The sequence below is a fragment of the Triturus cristatus genome, chromosome 11 (genome assembly GCF_964204655.1).
Source record: "Triturus cristatus chromosome 11, aTriCri1.1, whole genome shotgun sequence".
Taxonomy (NCBI): Eukaryota; Metazoa; Chordata; class Amphibia; order Caudata; family Salamandridae; genus Triturus; species Triturus cristatus.
Window position 1 is genome coordinate 164,624,826 of NC_140594.1, and position 17,621 is coordinate 164,642,446.

At 47.4% G+C, this 17,621-nt stretch overlaps 1 protein-coding gene across 3 annotated transcripts in view; it reads right to left on the bottom strand.

The window, feature by feature from the left end:
* The window catches only part of SETD1B (SET domain containing 1B, histone lysine methyltransferase), a 476,309-nt gene that overhangs the window by 99,680 nt on the left and 359,008 nt on the right, over positions 1–17,621 (bottom strand). For all 3 annotated transcript variants that reach the window (XM_085633203.1, XM_085633202.1, XM_085633201.1), the window contains exon 13: positions 176–1,738. In XM_085633203.1, coding sequence (XP_085489329.1) covers positions 176–1,738 — 1,563 coding nt within the window. The remainder of the gene's footprint in view (positions 1–175; positions 1,739–17,621) is intronic.

A 17,621-nucleotide genomic window follows, 5' to 3' on the forward strand; every position in this document is an offset into this window, starting at 1 on the left:
CAAATAAAAATACCTTTAAACTGAAGAAATAAAGTCCAAAGTACCTCTGCAACCAAAAGAATATAATAATTTAAGTAAAAACATCTAGTACCAAATCAAGAGCAATGTAATATAGCTTTTAGGCTATCAAATTGTTGCTTTGTATGCTACTGCAGTGAATGTTTAAAAAGGATATGAGGGTGGTAGACCCAAAGAGTGTCATTTAGCCAATCCATGCCATTATCTTGCTGCAGCATCTGGTCATAAGTGATGCACAGAAACTTGATGTCTTCGTCATCTATTCCCCCATTCCAAATATCATACAATACAGTCACTTCCTCAAACTCAGATCGGGGCTTAAATCGAGCTTTGGGCGGAGAATACTCGGGTGAAGTAATTTTAGAAATCTCTACATGTCTCTTCTTATGCCTCTTAGGCAAGTGTCTTTTAGACTTAAGTAAATCTTCATCTTTTAATTCATCGATATACTGATTTTCTATCCCCTTAAATGGAAGTTTCTCTACAAGGGCCTCACCAAGAATGTTTTCAGGGTAGCTTTCATTCCTAAAGTCTAATGTTACTGCTGAAGGATCAGTCATTCCTCCCAAATGTGTGGGACGTGCATCAAACAAGTCTTTGCTCACAGCACTTTCTGTCAAGGCAACTGGAACAGCAGGATCAGCACTTTTGCTTGTATGGGTAACCAAAGAAAGAACTGAGGGAGGTGATCGTTTAGGTTTTACGGGTTTCTTCCTAAACAGAGGTGAAAGTGGTGGTGAAGATGGGATTGCTGGAGAAAACAATTCAGTTTTCACTTCAGCCTCACTCTCCTCACTAGTTAATATCCTGTCATCTGGTAAGCATGTTGAAGTTTCTGAAGAGTCCAAGTCCTCCGGTGTTAATCCAAGGTCTTTTTGGAGATCAGATCCAAGAGGGCTGGCAAATGGAACAGGAGAAGGAACACCATCAACATTGACTGTTAAGGTAGCACTTTTTGGTTCCTTAAACATTTTCTCATCTAATTCATCCACAGACACCTTCTTGGTGGAAGAAACATGAGAGAGAGTGGGACTGGGCTCTGGAAAAGTGGGAGTAAAATTAAAATCTCTCCCTGGAGTCCGCGGAATACCACTATTAACGCCGGGTGACTGGGACAGGTAAGAAAAAGGGCTCCCTGGAATGTGAGGAGAACTCAAAGTCAAGCTATTTCCTGTGAGAGGAGCATCGCTGCTTGGTGTAGCTGGAACAGTTTCAGTACTCTGCGACTTCCCAAGAAAGTGAGATAACTTGGCCAATATGTCTCGACCAGGAGTCCTAGGAAGATCCTCTTCAGATAAAGTCTTGGTCACAGATAATACTTGTTCATTGATTTTTTCTGGTGGAGCCAAAGGCTCTTCTTCCTTAACAACAACTGCTGGAAGTGGAAGTGTAGATGGAGGAACCATGTAAACTGTAGGGTGGGGAGTCTCAGAATGTGAATGCTCTGCTATTCCCCTCCCAGGAGTCTTTGGGACACCATCTTCCTCCTCTTCTTGGATACCTGGTAGTATGCGAGCTTGCACTTCAAAGTCACTGTCATCTGATTTATTGAGGAAGCTAGATTCACTGGTAATAGAGACATCAGGTGGCCTTGAAGGGGTGTAGGGACAGAGATTTTCAGCACCTTGATATGCCATCTGACCTCCTGGGAGCTCCGATACGTAGTCAGTCTCCAATACTGGAACCAACTCCAGCTCAACATATGTTTCAGAATCCTCATCTACAAAACAAAATAAAAACCATATGAGAAAAATGTACCAACAGAAGAGGTTTTCAAAACACTGTCACATTCTACGCAGTTTTTATTTAGCGCAATACAAAATGTTTGATTTTTTCTCGAAAGAGTTAGGGGATATTTTATTCACACAGCATGCATAAATTAACCCCTTCAGCGCGGCGGGAATTCCCCCGCGGTGCTGAAGGGTTCGAGCGCGGGCGGGGCCATGACGGAACGGTTCCGTCATGAGCACAGCGCAACCGATGCTCATGACGGAACCGTTCCGTCATGGGCATGGAAGGGGATAAGATGAAATGTAGCATGTGTATAAAAGCAACAAAAATAGTTCTATACAGCTTGAAGGAGTAAGGCAGTAGCCCCAGGCTAAACATGCCCTCAAAAAGACAAATCAGAAATGCAAGAATAGGTTTGCTAACAACTTTTTCATGACTACGGTGTTACAAACAATAGTAGCTGTTGGGGATCAAAAAGAAAGGGAAATGCTACTTATCAGTATGCATTTGTTCTTGGCATGTAGAGCTGCAGATCTACACAATATGCATTGATCGCCATCTGGTGCTGGGCCTGGATGTTTGCACTTGTTTTTGTCCTGGAAAGTCTTTGGAAGTCACAATGTAGCTGACTCCTCCTTAGGATCATAGTGCGCATAGGCATCGGCTCCATCCGATTGTTTTTCGCCAGCAGGGAAATGATGGAGCTTTGTAAGAAACCGGAAGATGCCTTTGTATGCTGTATCTAAATAAGATAATACTGGAACAGATAAAGGAAGCTGGGGAGGCGGGTGGGCGTGTTGAGATCTGCAGCTCTACATGCCAAGAACAGATGCATACTGGTAAGTAGCATTTCCCGTTGAGGCATATGAGCTGCAGATTACACACTATGCATAGATTGTATAGCAGTCCCCGTCCTTCGCGGCGGCCACCAGTATCTGTTGCAGTAGTCTGAAATAGGGTTGTGAGTACAGCTTGGCCCACACTAGCTTGTTGTTTTGATTGCACATCTACACAATAGTGTTTTGTGAACGTGTGCGGTGTAGACCATGTAGCTGCTCTGCAGATGTCATCTAATGGAATGTTCCCTAAAAATGCCATAGAAGCCCCTATTTCTTTTGTAGAGTGGGCTCTAGGAGGAAGAGTTAAAGTACGTTTTGCTTTGTGGTAGCAAATTTGTATGCATTTAACAATCCATCTGGCTATCCCGGACTTTGCAATGGGATTGCCGTTGTGTGGTGGTGAGAAAGAAACGAAAAGTTTAGTCTTTCGAAAAGGTTGTGTTCTCTCAATGTAATAGAGCAATGCTCTTTTAACATCTAAATGTGAGAAAGTGCCATCTTTCTTGCATGGTATGCCCCCACTTTTTGCTGAATTGCTGAATGTACTTTGACTGAGTGTGCCGTGGACTCCTGCCAATCAGGTGCCCAGGGCCTATGTTCCTTCCCTAAAACACAAAACACAAATTGGCAAACCCTGGCCACATGTCAGCCCCTGGTAAATGGTACCCTAGGTACCCAGGGCCTTGTGACCAGGGAAGGCCTCTAAGGGCTGCAGCACTCATTGTGCCACCCTTAGAGGCCCTGTACCCTTACACACACACACACACACACACACTGTCCTTGCAGGCTGAGTGTCTGGGTACAAGACAAAACAAAGTCGACATGGCACACATCCCTGTGTGCCATGCCCACCATCTACACTGCCATGGCATACAACAGCCACCCATCTAGCTGGGTGTCCTATGCAAATGGTGTGGGCGCAGGAGCCCTGTGCCCCTAAAGTACCCAGGTCCATTCCTGGGCACTGTAAGTGCAGTGCTGCCATTTAAGAGTATTTGGTGCTGGGAGCTCGTCAAACACGAACTTCACAGCACCATAATGGCAATACTGAAGACTGAGAAGTTTAGTATCAAACTTCTCAGCACATTAAACCCACACTGATGCCAGTGTGGGATTTAATGTACCAAGCACCCCAGAGGGCATCTTAGAGATGCCCCCTGAAACCTAACCTACAATCCACGTCTGTTCTGAGGCTGCCTAGGCTGCCACACAGCAGACATGTTGCTGGACCCCTGGGTAGGAGAGCCCCATCTCTCCTGGGTCTGCAACAATGCACATCCTGGGCGAGGTGCTAAATCTCCTCCCCCAGGATGGGCAGGGGGAAGCTTCAAAGGCATGCCGCCTCTGTGAGCTTCCCCAGGCCACTGCCACCCCCCACTCTGGCGGGAAGCTTGGCTGGAAACCCCAAATAAGGACAGGGGATGTGCCAGCCTACCAACCCCACCCCTCAGGTGGGGGAGACGAGGTGAAGCACATCTCCGGGCTCTCGTCATCTTGAAGATGGGAAGCCCTGCCCAATCAGGACTAGGCTACTGCCCCCCTCCCACAGGAGAGAGGCAGGATAGGGGTTGTACCCACCCCAGGACAGGGACCCATTGGTCCCTGCCGTTCACCTACCTGTAACACCCCTAAATCTAGTCTTTAAGAAGACCTACCCTGCAGCTGCTAAGAAGAGGAAGACACCAACTGCTTGGGCCCCAGCTCTACCGGCCTGTCGACCCTTGAACCTGCTCCTGCTCCAACCCGGCATCTCTTGCGGCCAGCAACCTCACAAACCCTGGAGGACCTGGCTACCTTTTGACTCTAAGCCCCCTGGGACTCCCATGAGTAGAGGCTCTACTCAAAAACTACTACTGGCAGCAGCCCGGAACCGCGAACCCAGCACACTCTGCACCCGCCAAGCCTGGCCTGTGCCGGAGTGAACAAAGACCACAAGGACGACCCCACGGTGACTGTGACCCAGAGTCCGGCACCCAAGGACCTCCCTCGACATTCCTGAAGAAGCCTGCAGCCTCAGAACCAGGTGCCCCCCAACCGCGATCAATAGAGGGTAAGATTTCCCGACACCAAAAGGCACCCATGCACCCGGCGCCCCGCGGCCCCCTGTGCCCAATCCCGGGGTACCTACCTATCCTCCAACTAACCTCTCGAAGTGGTGGTGGCACCCGAAGAATCTTCGTCCCCGAGCTTGCAGTCTTTTTCTAAACCGGAGATTTCCTATTGAAATCAATTGAGCGCCCGAAGGCTCAAAAGCACCCTGCACCCAGCCGCCCGAGTGGCCCTGGCAGTGCAACCTCTACACCCATCTACTTCCCTACTTGCCCTGAGTAAGTGACCAGGAGCCCAGCTCCCACAGCCGCGTGGCCTGCTAGTCAGCAGCCACCAACCAAGGCCCCCCTACCTTTCATAGGATAACATTGGGCCTAACTCTCTCTGCACCCGGCCGCCCTTGTGGCGCTGAGGGTGAACCAACTGTACCTACCTGACCCTGAGAGACCCCTGAGTCTATGCCCAGAACCTTAACTCTGCCAGTCGAGTACTTACCTTTAAACCGATAACTCAATTTTCTCCATAGTGTAACATTGACTGGCTTTTCCTGAAATTTGGACTTTTCAAAACCTAAAATATTCACCAAAAATCAGCCGAGTAACGAAAACACTCACCTGCTCTTAGGTCAGCTCCCAGTGCTCGATCTTGGTGCCCAGCACTGACTCTGAAAAATACTTACAACTGTACTTACCAGTAACACAATTTTCTCCCATAGGAAATCATTGACTGTTTTTCTGTGAAATTTCTTGTGTGTCAATTTCTACAAATGTTAAATATTCTTTAAAAATCGTATAATATCTGAAAACGTAATTACTTACCTGTTTTGGATAAAGGTCCCAGTACTGAGTCTAGGCACCCAGTACTGGATTCCAACAGTAACGAGAACATACTATACCTGCAACTTGAATTTTCTGCCATAGGGAATCATTGACTGTTTTCTATGAAATATTTTCGAAGTGTCAACTTTTAAAATAGCTAAATATTGTTTAAAAATCATCACAGTAATTAAGTCGACTTTCATCACTTGATTCTAAGTACTGACCCAGGACTGAATCTAGGATCCAGTCCTGGAATTCCAAAAGTAATCCTAAAAGTAATCTGTGGCAAATAACTTGAAACTTCCATTAAACTCAATGCATCATTGTGTTTAGAATTGTGTTGCCTATTGCAACCACTTGTAACTTCCTACAAAAGTCAATTGCATATTGCAAAAGTATTTATATAAAGCATCTCATTCTGAGAAAGTATATTTTAATACCTATTGTTGGTTCTAAAACAAAACAAGCATATTTTTTTTATATATAAACCATTGGCCTAGAGTTCAGTTATTGAGTGTGAGACCATTTGCTGGCTGACTGTGTTCAACAAATGCTTTACACTGTCCTCTGATACGGCCTTACTGCTCGACCAAGCTACCACTTTAGAGAGTAAGGTTATATCTAACTTTAGCCTCTGCCAAACCTCTGGGGACTGTGGACTCTGTACACCCTGTACCTATTTGGGAACAGTATATACAGAGCCACTTTCTCACACCAAAGTATGTAGAAAACTTTCTGCGACTGTGTGTGGTTGCAAGAAGAATACGGGCAACTCCACAGATTGATTGAGGTGGAAGGGAGAAATGACTTTAGGGAGGAATTTAGGATTAGTTCAGAGAACAACCTTATTGTGATGGATGTGTAAGAAAGGTTCCTGAATAGTTAGTGCCTGTAGCTCACTAACTCTTCTTAGAGAAGTTATGGCCACTAGGAAAGCAACCTTCCATGTTAAGAATTGTAGCTCACATTTATGTAGAGGTTCAAAGGGAGGTCCCATTAGTCTTGTGAGAACAATGTTTAAATTCCACACAGGTGAGGGTGGAACTCTGGGAGGAATTATCCTTTTGAGTCCTTCCATAAAGGCTTTGATTGCAGGTACCCTCAATGGTGATAAATGTTGTCCATTTTGTAGATATGCTGCTATGGCAGCAAGGTGTATTCTAATAGACGCATAGGCTAAGTTGCACCTTTGTAGGTGTAGTAGGTAGCTTATGATGTGTTGGATAGACACATCTAGGGGATTGATGTTATTGTTATGACAATATATCACAAATCGTTTTCACTTGACTGAGTAGCAGGCTTTAGTGGTAGGGCGTCTAGCTTCCTTAATTACGTTCATACAGTCAGGAGGAAGATTCAGATAACCGAATTCTAAGATTTTAGGAGCCAGATCGCAAGGTTGAGCTGAGCTGGGTCTGGGTGTCTGATCTCTCCACGGTTCTGGGTTAAGAGGTGTAGTGAGAGGTGTAATCTTTGGTGCGGAACTGCGGACAGTTCCAGCAATGTGGTGTACCACGGTTGTCTGGCCCAAGTTGGAGCAACTAGAATGAGAGTCAGTGAGTGTTGCTGTAGTTTGCGCACCACCAGTGGTATGAGTGGGAGAGGCGGAAAGGCGTATGGAAATCTGCTTGAGCAGTTCATCCATATCGCATTGCCTTTGGCCAATGGGTTTGGGTATCTGGCGGCAAAGCTTGGGCATTTGACGTTTTCGTGCGTGGCGAAGTGGTCTATCTGTGGTTGCCCCCACATTTGAAAGGATGGTTTAAGAACTTGTGGATGAAGTTCCCACTCGTGGATCTGTTGCGTTTGACGACTTAACAGATCGGTTATGGTGTTTTGGACTCCTGGAACATGTTGGGCTAGGAGAAAAATGTTCTGAGGTATAGCCCATCTCCATATGTTCTGTGCTAGCTGAGAGAGCTGCAGTGTGTGTGTCCCGCCTTGTTTCTGTATGTAGTACATGGCTGTCATGTTGTCCGTGCGGACTAGGACAGTCTTGCTGATATTTGTTTTTGGAATGCTTTTAAGGCTAGGAATATGGCCAGTAATTCCAGGTGATTGATGTGGAATAAATTTTGTTGAGGTGTCCACCTTCCCTGCATGGTGTGATGTAATAGGTGAGCTCCCCAGCCGGAGAGCGATGCGTCCGCTGTCATGACAATTTGAGGAACTGGCTCTAGGAACGGTCGCCCTTTGGAAAGGTTTTTGGTGCTCCACCACTGCAGAGAGCGATGAGTGTGACCGTCTACCAACACCAGATCTGTTAGCTGACCTTGAGCCTGGTTCCATTGGCGTGCTAAGCACTTTTGTATGGGACGCATCTGGAGTCTTGCGTGAGGCACTATGAATATGCAAGAGGCCATCATCCCTATGAGCTGCATGAACACTCGAGCTGGAAGAGAGTGATGCGGCTGAAATTTGGTGAGGAGAGCGAGAATGCTTGCTATCCTGGCTGGACTGGGATAGGCTAGCGCTTTTGAGGAGTCTATTGTGGCGCCGAGGTACTGTTGCGTGTGAGAGGGTTGCAGATGAGACTTGGTGTGGTTTATTGTGAACCCCATGTAGTGGAGTAATTGGATAGTCGCATGAGTGTGATGAACACACTGGTTGTACGAGCTGGCTTTTATGAGCCAGTCGTCGAGGTATGGGAAGACGTGAATGTGTGGTCTTCTTAGATGGGCTGCGACTACCGCTAGGCTCTTTTTGAATACCAGTGGTGCTGTTGTGACTCCGAAAGGGAGTACTTTGAATTGACAGTGCTGCCCATCCACTACAAACCTGAGATATTTTCTGTGAGCTGCGTGAATGGGAATATGGAAATAGGCGTTCTTGAGATCTAAGGTAGCCAGGAAGTCGTCCTGTGAAAGTAGAGTGAGGACCTGCTGAAGTGTGACCATGTGGAAATGGTCTGATTGTATGTATAGGTTTAGTGGCCTGAGGTATAGAATAGGTCTCAGAGAGCAGTCTTTCTTTGGTGTGAGAAAATACAGGGAGTAAACTCCTGTGTTGATGCAGGGGAACTAGTTCTATTGGACTTTTTTGTAGTAAGAAAATTACCTCTTGTTTCATAGTGACAAATGTTCTGTTGACATTGGACACTGTTTCGGTGGAATGTTTGGGGGGGTAGAGGTAAGTTCGAGACAGTAACCTGATTGCACTATTTGTCGAACCCACCTGACTGTGGTGATGTTGGTCCAGACAGGAAGGAACTGTTGTAGTCTTCCACCGACCGGAGTGGAATGGTCCGGGAGAAGCGGAGGGAAGTCATTGGGCAGGGGTGGAGGCAGAGCGGGTGTTGTTAGTCTTGCCTCTGCTCTTATTATTGTTGCCTCTGTAGCCTCCTCACTGATAACCTCTGGTGAAGGTGGATTGGGTGGGGCCTTGTAAGAGGTGGATTGGTTATCAGACAAGTAGCCCCTGGAGTTGCCCTTGTAGGATGAGCGACGTAAAGAACGTCTGGGAGCTTGCGATTGCAAGGCTCCCATTGATTTGGCTGTGTACTTTTTCATCTTTTCAAGGGATGCATCAACATTAGGGCTAAAAGGGTGTTGATGGTCAAAAGGTTGGTTGAGGATAGAGCTTTGCACCTCAGCTTTAAAACCGGAAATGCGTAGCCACGCGTGCCTGCGGAGAAGGACACTTGTGTTTACTGCTCTGGATGCTGTATCTGAATCATCGAGAGCGCACCGGATGGAGGTGTTGGTGATCATTTTACCCTCCTGTATGAGATCGTTGGCCTTATTTTTGTATTTGTCTGGGAGGTGTTGTAGTAGGGACTCTAACTCATCATAGTGAGCCCTATTGTATCTGGCTAACAGGGCCTGAGTGTTGCGATGCGCCAAATGATAGCTGCCTCTGACGCTGTTCTTTTGCCAGAGGCATCCAGGAGTTTAGACTCTTTGTCGGGCGGAGCTCCATCACCTGATGTTTGCAAGTTAGCCCTCTTTCTAGCATTTGAGACCACCATGGAGTCTAATGGAACAGGGCCCTTAATGTAAGCTGGGTCTGTAGGGGCAGCTTTGTATTTTTTCTCAATTCTAGGATTGATGACTCTAGCCCCAACAGGGTCCTTAAATACCTCTGTAGCGTGTTTAATAACCCCTTTGAGCATGGGTAAAGTGGATGTGGACCTTTGGGTGGTGTCAAAAGTGTCCATTAAAAAAATCCTCTTAGACCGGTTCTGTATGTACGTTGACCCCGTGGTACTGGGCAGCTCGGTGTACCAGCTGATTAACACCCATGGTGTCTTCTGGTGAGGAAGGCCTAGAGGAGTAGGTGTCATCTTGCGGGACATTAGGCGAATTATAGTCATCCCAGGGGTCACGGGAAGCTGGTGGACTTGGGCCCCCTAGTGGCAGGTCGTCTGCACCATCCCCTGTGTCCCTGTGTCATCATATGTGTCGTCATCGTCTACTGGTGTAGGGGATGGCGTAGGAGAACGAGGTGTGCGGGAGGTGGAGGTTGAGAAGGGACTCTAAGAGGTGATGTGGCTAGGTCCCTCTTTTTAGGTGGTGGAGCTGGTGCAGGCATGTCCAGTGGTCTTTTCCTGGAACTCAGAGTCAATTGACCAGTTTTAGGGTCTTTAGTTAGAGTTTTTTGTTGAGGGTCTGGTCGAAAAAGCTCTTCTGAAGAAGGTTGGGTGTTCGGTGTCGACTGTGTCGGTGTCGAGGGCTTTTTTGGCACCGGCTCCGGAGCGGTTTTGGGCTTGGAGCCATGTGGTTTACCAGTCTGTGTGCTTCTTCGGTGTCGATGGTTTTTTCGGCTCCGAAGAGTGGGAGTCCGAACTTTTGGGGAGTGGCTTCTTCGTCGGCTCTGAGTGTTTTTTCGGTGCTTGGTGTCTTCAGTGCCGAGGGCTTCGGGGTGGAATTAGCGGTCGGCACGGAGGATGGGTGCGACTTGTTTTTCGGTGCCGATGATTGGGCTTCGGCGCCGGTGGCAGGCAGACTCGAGCCCGAGTCGCCGGAAGGCTTGGTAGGCTTCTTTGCCGGGCCCGAGGGCGGGGCATGTGAAGCAGTGTGTCGGTGTGCACCTGAGCCCGAAGGTGAAGGTGTGACCGAAGCCTTTGTTGTTGTAGGGAGTGGGTCGGGGTCGAAGTCTCTACTTACGACCAGTTGAGCCGGAGTCACTTCTTCGATGTCGGATCATCGGCTTCGGAGGCGCTGATGAGGCCTTGTTCGACCCGCTCCTCTGGCACATCGACATCCTCTTGGAAGATGTCGTTGGGGATCGAACTCGACGAGCGAGCCATGGTCCTTCGAGCTCGTCGATCCTGGATGGTCTTCTGCGAGCGGAAAGAGGCACAAACCAGGCAGTCTCTGGCCTCGTGCTCCGGAGAGAGGCAGAGGTTACACACCTCATGCAGATCAGTGTGGGGAAACTTCGACCCTCATCGAGGACACTTTTTGAAAGGCGTCCTTTCCATGAACCAGATGCCAAGGCTCAGGTCGGCCCGAAGGCCTTCTTTGAAGACTAGAATCGAAGACTTGTAGAAATGCGCGCCGATTAGAGTTCGCAATCGAGACAATACTGTTGAAAGGGTGAAGGATTGCGTGTTGAAACAGGAATCGGTAACGGTTTCTAACTGGAGCGCGAGAAACACATCCGAGCCCAATGGCGGGAAAAAACAATGAGGATGGAGCCGATGCCCATGCGCACTATGATCCTAAGGAGGAGTCACCTACCTTGTGACTTGCAAAGACTTTCCAGGACAAAAAGAAGTGCAAACATACGGGCCCAACACCAGATGGCGATCTATGCATAGTGTGTAATCTGCTGCTCATATGCCTCGAACATTAAATACCTGTAATACTACATCTTTACCAAAGGCTTAAGTCCTGCAATAAAAGTACCTCTGTGTATGTCCTAGGTCAAACACACCCCAGAGATATTTTAAATAGAATGTGGTCATTCTGATTAAACATAATAAAGTGAAAGTAAATATTGCTACACGTAGGCTTTATTTATGGTTAGGTAGATGTTTTTATATATTGAATGAGTGTTCCAGGGTCCAGCAAATGTTACAATTTTCTAATATTTATTCATTAAAATAAGATCTCATGAAGGATTAGGAATCTTTGTGTCAGGCATGGTTTGCTTCACTACACGCGCCAGACCACTTTAAAAAAAAAAAAAAAATTCCAGTGAATAAATTACAACTGAACGCATCTTTCCAGTGGCCACATTTACCAGTCCGGGGGATTTTGTTTGATCCTGATGGAGGTCACTCAAAGGCAAAGTTTCCTCCTGCAATCAGGAGCAAGTGGGGCTCGTTAGAGTGCAATATTCACTCTCACCTCTTCTGAGAGTGTTCACCCTCCCATCAACTAACTTCTTCCACCAGGTGCTTTTTGGCACCCTCGCTCAGGACTGATTTCAGTATCGTTGGATGAGGGCTTCCAAACAACAACCAGTGAACATATTCACTAAAAAAATGGCGGCTTCCTTTCCTGAATATTCCTGGAATTTGTGTCTTCTCCATCAGCTTTCAGAAAATGTATTAAAAACGTTCTAGGATGTTGAATAAAATGTGAGTCTTGTGAGAGGAAGGAGAAATAGGAAAATGAGGAATTATGCCTACCACAGAGCCTTTGGCCTCTATGGTAGGCCTAGCCAAGCACAGCACCGGACCAGTGTGGAACTCCTTGTCAGTAGCCAGGTGAAGAAAGAAAATGTGGCTTACCCTGTAAGCATCTGTTCTGGGCATGAAGTGCTGTAGACTCACATACTCTGCATATTCCTGCTATCGAGTGTTGGGCTCGGACGTGTACAGCTTATTTTTGTTCGAAGAATTCTTTTGAGTCACCAGGTATAGTGTCTCCTCCTATGACTGGTAATGCACACAGGCATCGACTTCATAGTTCGATTGTTTTCCCGCACAGCGGGTGAGGATGGAGATGGAGCATGAACATACTGAATGATGACCATGCCAGGAGAAAAGGTATGAAAAAAAGGTAAAGGAAAAATATATCTGCAACAACCGAAGGCATATGAGGAGGAAAATGAGAGCATGAGAATCTACAGCACTATATGCCACAAACAGTTGCTTTTAGGGTAAGTACCATTTTCAGTTTGTGGCATGTGGCAATGTAAAAGAGCCCCCCAAAGCGGTGGCTAGCCAGATGTTGCAGTGGATTGGAAAAGTGTATGTAGTATAGCCTTGCCTACTTGAGCCTGCCGCCATGCTAGGAAATCCACGCAGTACTGTTGAACAAGTTACTTACCATCGGTAATAACTTTTCTTGTACAGACAGTATCTAGCAGCAGATTCCTTACCTTTGAATTTCCCAGGCGTCAGATTGGATACGGAAGACTTTTCTTCGAGCAATACCCCTGTGTGCCGGTAAGTGGCGTTGGTTGGCTCCGCATGACATCGTCCGCGCTGGAAGTGATGTCAAACTCCCCTTTAGCATGCTGACGCCAGTGATTTTTCATGACTTTCCACGCCAGAAACACAAAGCCATGAAGAGTACTGACATTGGTGTATTTAAAAACTAGGGGACTGAAAGGTAACAACCTTGACCCTAGAAACATGTTCATGGTGCGGGAACGATTAAGGAATCTGAGGATAGGTACTGCCAATACCAGAAAGGAATATGCTACTTACCAGTATGCATCTGTTCTTGGCATGTAGAGCTGCAGATCTACACACTTTTGCATAGATCGCCATCTGGTGTTGGGCCCAGATGTTTGCAGTTTGGTTTTTCTCTTGGAATGTCTTTGGAAGTCACGAGGTCGGTGACTCCACCTTTGGATCGTATTGCGCATGGGCTTCAACTCCATCCTCAGATTGTTTTTCGCCAGCAGGGAAAGATGGAGCGTAGTAATAATAGTGAAGAAACCCATGTGTGTTGTATCTAAATAAGATAGACTGGAACAGATACAGGTAGCCGGGGAGGCGGGTGGGCGTGTGTAGATCTGCAGCTCTACATGCCAAGAACACATGCATACTGGTAAGTAGCATATTCCATTCGAGGCATATGAGCTGCAGATTACACACTTTTGCATAGACTATATAGCAGTTCCCAACCTTAGCGGCGACCACCGGTATCTGTTGCAGTGGTTTGCAATAGTGTTTTTAGTACAGCCTGGCCCATACTAGCTTGTTGCTTGGTTTGCACATCTACACAGTAATGTTTAGTGAAAGTGTGCGGTGTTGACCATGTAGCTGCTTTGCAGATATCATCTAATGGGATGTTCCCTAGAAAAGCCATAGAAGCCCCAATCTTTCGGGTAGAATGGGCTTTAGGGGGAACGGATAGCGTTCGTTTTGCTTTGTGGTAGCAAATCTGGATGCATTTTACAATCCACCTAGCTATCCCTGATTTTGAGATGGGGTTACCCTTGTGTGGTGGAGAGAAAGAGACAAACAGTTGTTTGGTCTTTCTGGAAGGTTGTGTTCTTTGGATATAGTAAAGTAAGGCTCGTTTGACATCTAGCATGTGTAGAGCCCTTTCTGCAACAGTTTGAGGTTGCGAGAAAAATACCGGTAATTCTACAGATTGGTTTAGGTGAAAAGGGGAAATGACTTTAGGTAGGAATTTTGGGTTGGTACGGGGAACAACCTTGTTTTGGTGCATTTGAAGAAAAGGTTCTTGTATGGTAAGTGCTTGTATCTCACTGACCCTTCTAAGGGAAGTGATGGCTACAAGAAAAGCTGTTTTCCATGTGAGAAATTGCAGTTCGCATTTATGCAAAGGTTCGAAGGGCGGCCCCATTAGCCTTGTGAGAACGATATTTAAGTTCCACACAGGTGAGGTTGGTACTCTTGGGGAATTATTCGTTTTAGGCCTTCCATGAAGGCTTTAATGGCAGGTACTCTAAAAAGTGATAGGTGCTGCCTGTTTTGTAGGTAAGCTGCAATTGCTGTGAGGTGTAGCCAAATGGAGGTATATGCTAGGTTACACCTTTGTAGATGGAGTAATTAGCATATGATGTGTTGTATAGACACGTCTAGAGGATTGATTGTGTTGTTATGGCAATAAACAACAAATCTTTTCCACTTGGCAGCGTAGCAGGCTCTAGTGGTAGGGCGTCTAGCTTTTCTGATGACGTTCATACAGTCAGGGGGAAGGTTTAGGTATCCGAATTCTAGGATTTCAGGAGCCAGATCGCAAGGTTGAGCTGAGCTGGGTCCGGGTGCCTGATCTCTCCGTGGTTATGGATTAGGAGGCATGGTGAGAGGTGTAGCTTTTGGTGTGGTACTACCGAGAGTTCCAGCAGCGTGGTGTACCACGGTTGTCTGGCCCATGTTGGAGCTACTAGGATCAGTGTGGGGGAATGCTGTTGTAGCTTTCTCACCACTAATGGAATTAGTGGGAGAGGTGGAAAAGCGTACGCAAATTTGTCTGACCAGTACATCCATATCGCATTGCCTTTGGACAATGGGTGTGGATATCTGGTGGCGAAGCTTGGGCATTTTTTGTTTTCGTGGGTGGCGAAGAGGTCTATCTGTGGATGCCCCCACATTTGAACGAACGGGTGAAGAACCTGCGGTGAAGTTCCCACTCGTGGATCTGCTGCGTCTGTCTGCTGAGCAGATCTGCCATGGTGTTTTGGACTCCTGGGACATGTTGGGCTAGGAGAAAAATTGTGTGGAGTTGCCATCTCCATATGCTCTGTGCTAGTTGAGAGAGCTGTGGAGTGTGTGTGCCGCCTTGTTTTTGAATGTAATACATGGCCGTCATGTTGTCTGTGTGAATGAGGACTGCCTTGCCTAAAATCTGTCTCTGAAAGGATTTTAGGGTTAAAGATTGCTAGTAACTCCAGATGGTTGATTTGGAGTAACTTTTGTGCGGCGTCCATGTGCCCTGCACTGTCAGGTGTAATAGATGAGCTCCCCAGCCGGAGAGCGATGCGTCTGTTAGTATTATTTGTGGAACCGGGTCCAGGAACGGTCGACCTTTAGAAAGGCTTGTGGTGTTCCACCACTGCAGAGAGCGATGGGTGCGACAGTCTACCAACACCAGATCTGTTAGTTGCCCCTGGGCCTGGTTCCATTGGCGCGCTAAGCACTCTTGGAGTGGACGCATCTGGAGTCTTGCGTGGGGCACTATGAAAATGCAAGAGGCCATCATCCCTATCAGTTGCATAAACACTCTTGCTGGAAGGAAGTGTTGAAGTATGAATCTTTGACACAAAGCCTGAATGCTTGCAATCCTGGCCGGATTGGGGTAGGCTATAGCTTTTGAGGTGTCTATGGTGGCACCGAGGTATTGCTTTATGTGGGATGGTGTTGGCTGGGACTTTTGGTGGTTCACCGTGAAGCCTAGTTGGTGAAGTAGTTGGATTGTAGTGGCGGTGTGGTGTACACATTGGTTGTAGGACGTGGCTTTTATCAGCCAGCCGTCCAAACATGGGAAGACGTGAATGTGCTGTCTTCTGAGGTGTGCCGCCACTACCGCTAGGCACTTGGTGAATACCCTTGGTGCTGTTGTGACTCCGAATGGGAGCACCTTGAACTGGTAGTGTTGCCCGTCCACTACAAATCTGAGGTACTTTCTGTGAGCATGGTGTACCGGAATGTGGAAGTATGCGTCTTTCAAGTCCAGTGTGGTGAGGAAGTCGTTCTGGGAGAGGAGCGGAAGCACCTGCTGAAGCGTTACCATGTGAAAATGGTCTGAATGTATGTATGTGTTTAGGGGCCGGAGATCTAGAATAGGTCGTAGAGTCTCGTCCCTTTTTGGTATTAAAAAATATAGGGAGTAGACCCCTAAATTTTGCTGATTGGCGGGAACTTGTTCTATTGCCTATTTTTGTAGGAGGGAGATTACCTCCTGTTTTAGTAATGTGGAATGTTCTTGTGACATTGGGCGTTGCCTGGGTGGAATGTTTGGGGGGTAGATCTTAATTCCAGGCAGTATCCTGACTGAATAATTTGGGTCACCCATTTGTCTGAGGTGATGGTCTCCCAGACCTGAAGGAAATTTTGTAATCTGCCCCCCACCGGAGTGGGATGGTCTGGAGGGAGCGGGGGGGGGGTGGCGGGGGAGGGGGGGGGGGGGGGCCATTGGGTAGGCGGTGTGGCAGAGCGGGCGGTATTTGTTTTGCCTCTGCCTTTATTATTATTGCCCCTATAGACGTCTCTTTGATAACCCCTTCTGAAGGTGGACTGAGTGGGGTATTTGTAGGAAGTGGACACGCTATCTGAGGAGTAGCCTCTAGACGTGCTCCGAAAGGAAGAGCAGCAAAAGGAGCGCCTAGGAGGGTGTGTCTGCAGGGCTCCCATGGAGTTCGCCGTATCAGTGTCCTTCATTTTTTCGAGGGCCTCATCTACCTTTGGGCCGAATAGGTGTTCTTGGTCAAAGGGATGATTTAGGATGGAGGCCTGTACCTCTGGTTTTAAACCCGATATTCTCAGCCAAGCATGGCGACGGAGGAGGACGCTAGTATTAATGGCCCTGGAGGCTGTGTCTGCTGCATCTAAGGCACAGCGAATGGAGGTGTTAGTTATTTGTTAGTTATTGTCTTACCCTCTTGAATTAATTCATTGGCCCTATTTTTGTATCTTTCCGGGAGGTGGTGCATTATGGTTTCTAATTCATCATAATGTGCCCTATCGTATCTGGCCAATAGCGCTTGGGTGTTGGCGATACGCCATATATTGGCTGCCTGTGACGCAGTGCGCTTTCCTGACGCGTCCAGTAGCTTTGACTCTTTGTCAGGTGGTGGTGCTTCGCCTGACGCCTGGGAATTTGACCTCTTTCGTGCAGTGGAAACCACTAGGGAATCTAGTGGCGCTGGCCCTTTGATATAGGCAGGATCTGTGGGGGCAGCTTTGTACTTTTTCTCTATGCGTGGGTTAATGACCCTGGCCCTGACTGGGTCCTTAAAAACCTCTGGCGCATGTTTTACCACCCCCTTGAGCATAGGTAGTATGGAGGTAGACCTATGTGCGGTATCAAATGTGTCGAGGAGGAAATCCTCCTCCACTGGGTCAGTGTGTAACTCTACCCCGTGATAATGTGCTGCCCTCTGAAGTAGGTGGTGGAAACCTAATGAGTCTTCCGGTGGAGATGGCCTGGAAGGGTAAAGGTCATCTTGTGGGACGTCTGGAATATCTGGGTTATTGTAGTTGTCCCATGGGTCTGGGGATACTGTAGGGGTGGGGTCTTGGGGCACATCCCCTGGATCGCGATATGGGTCCCCCTGATCATCATCGTCTGGAGAC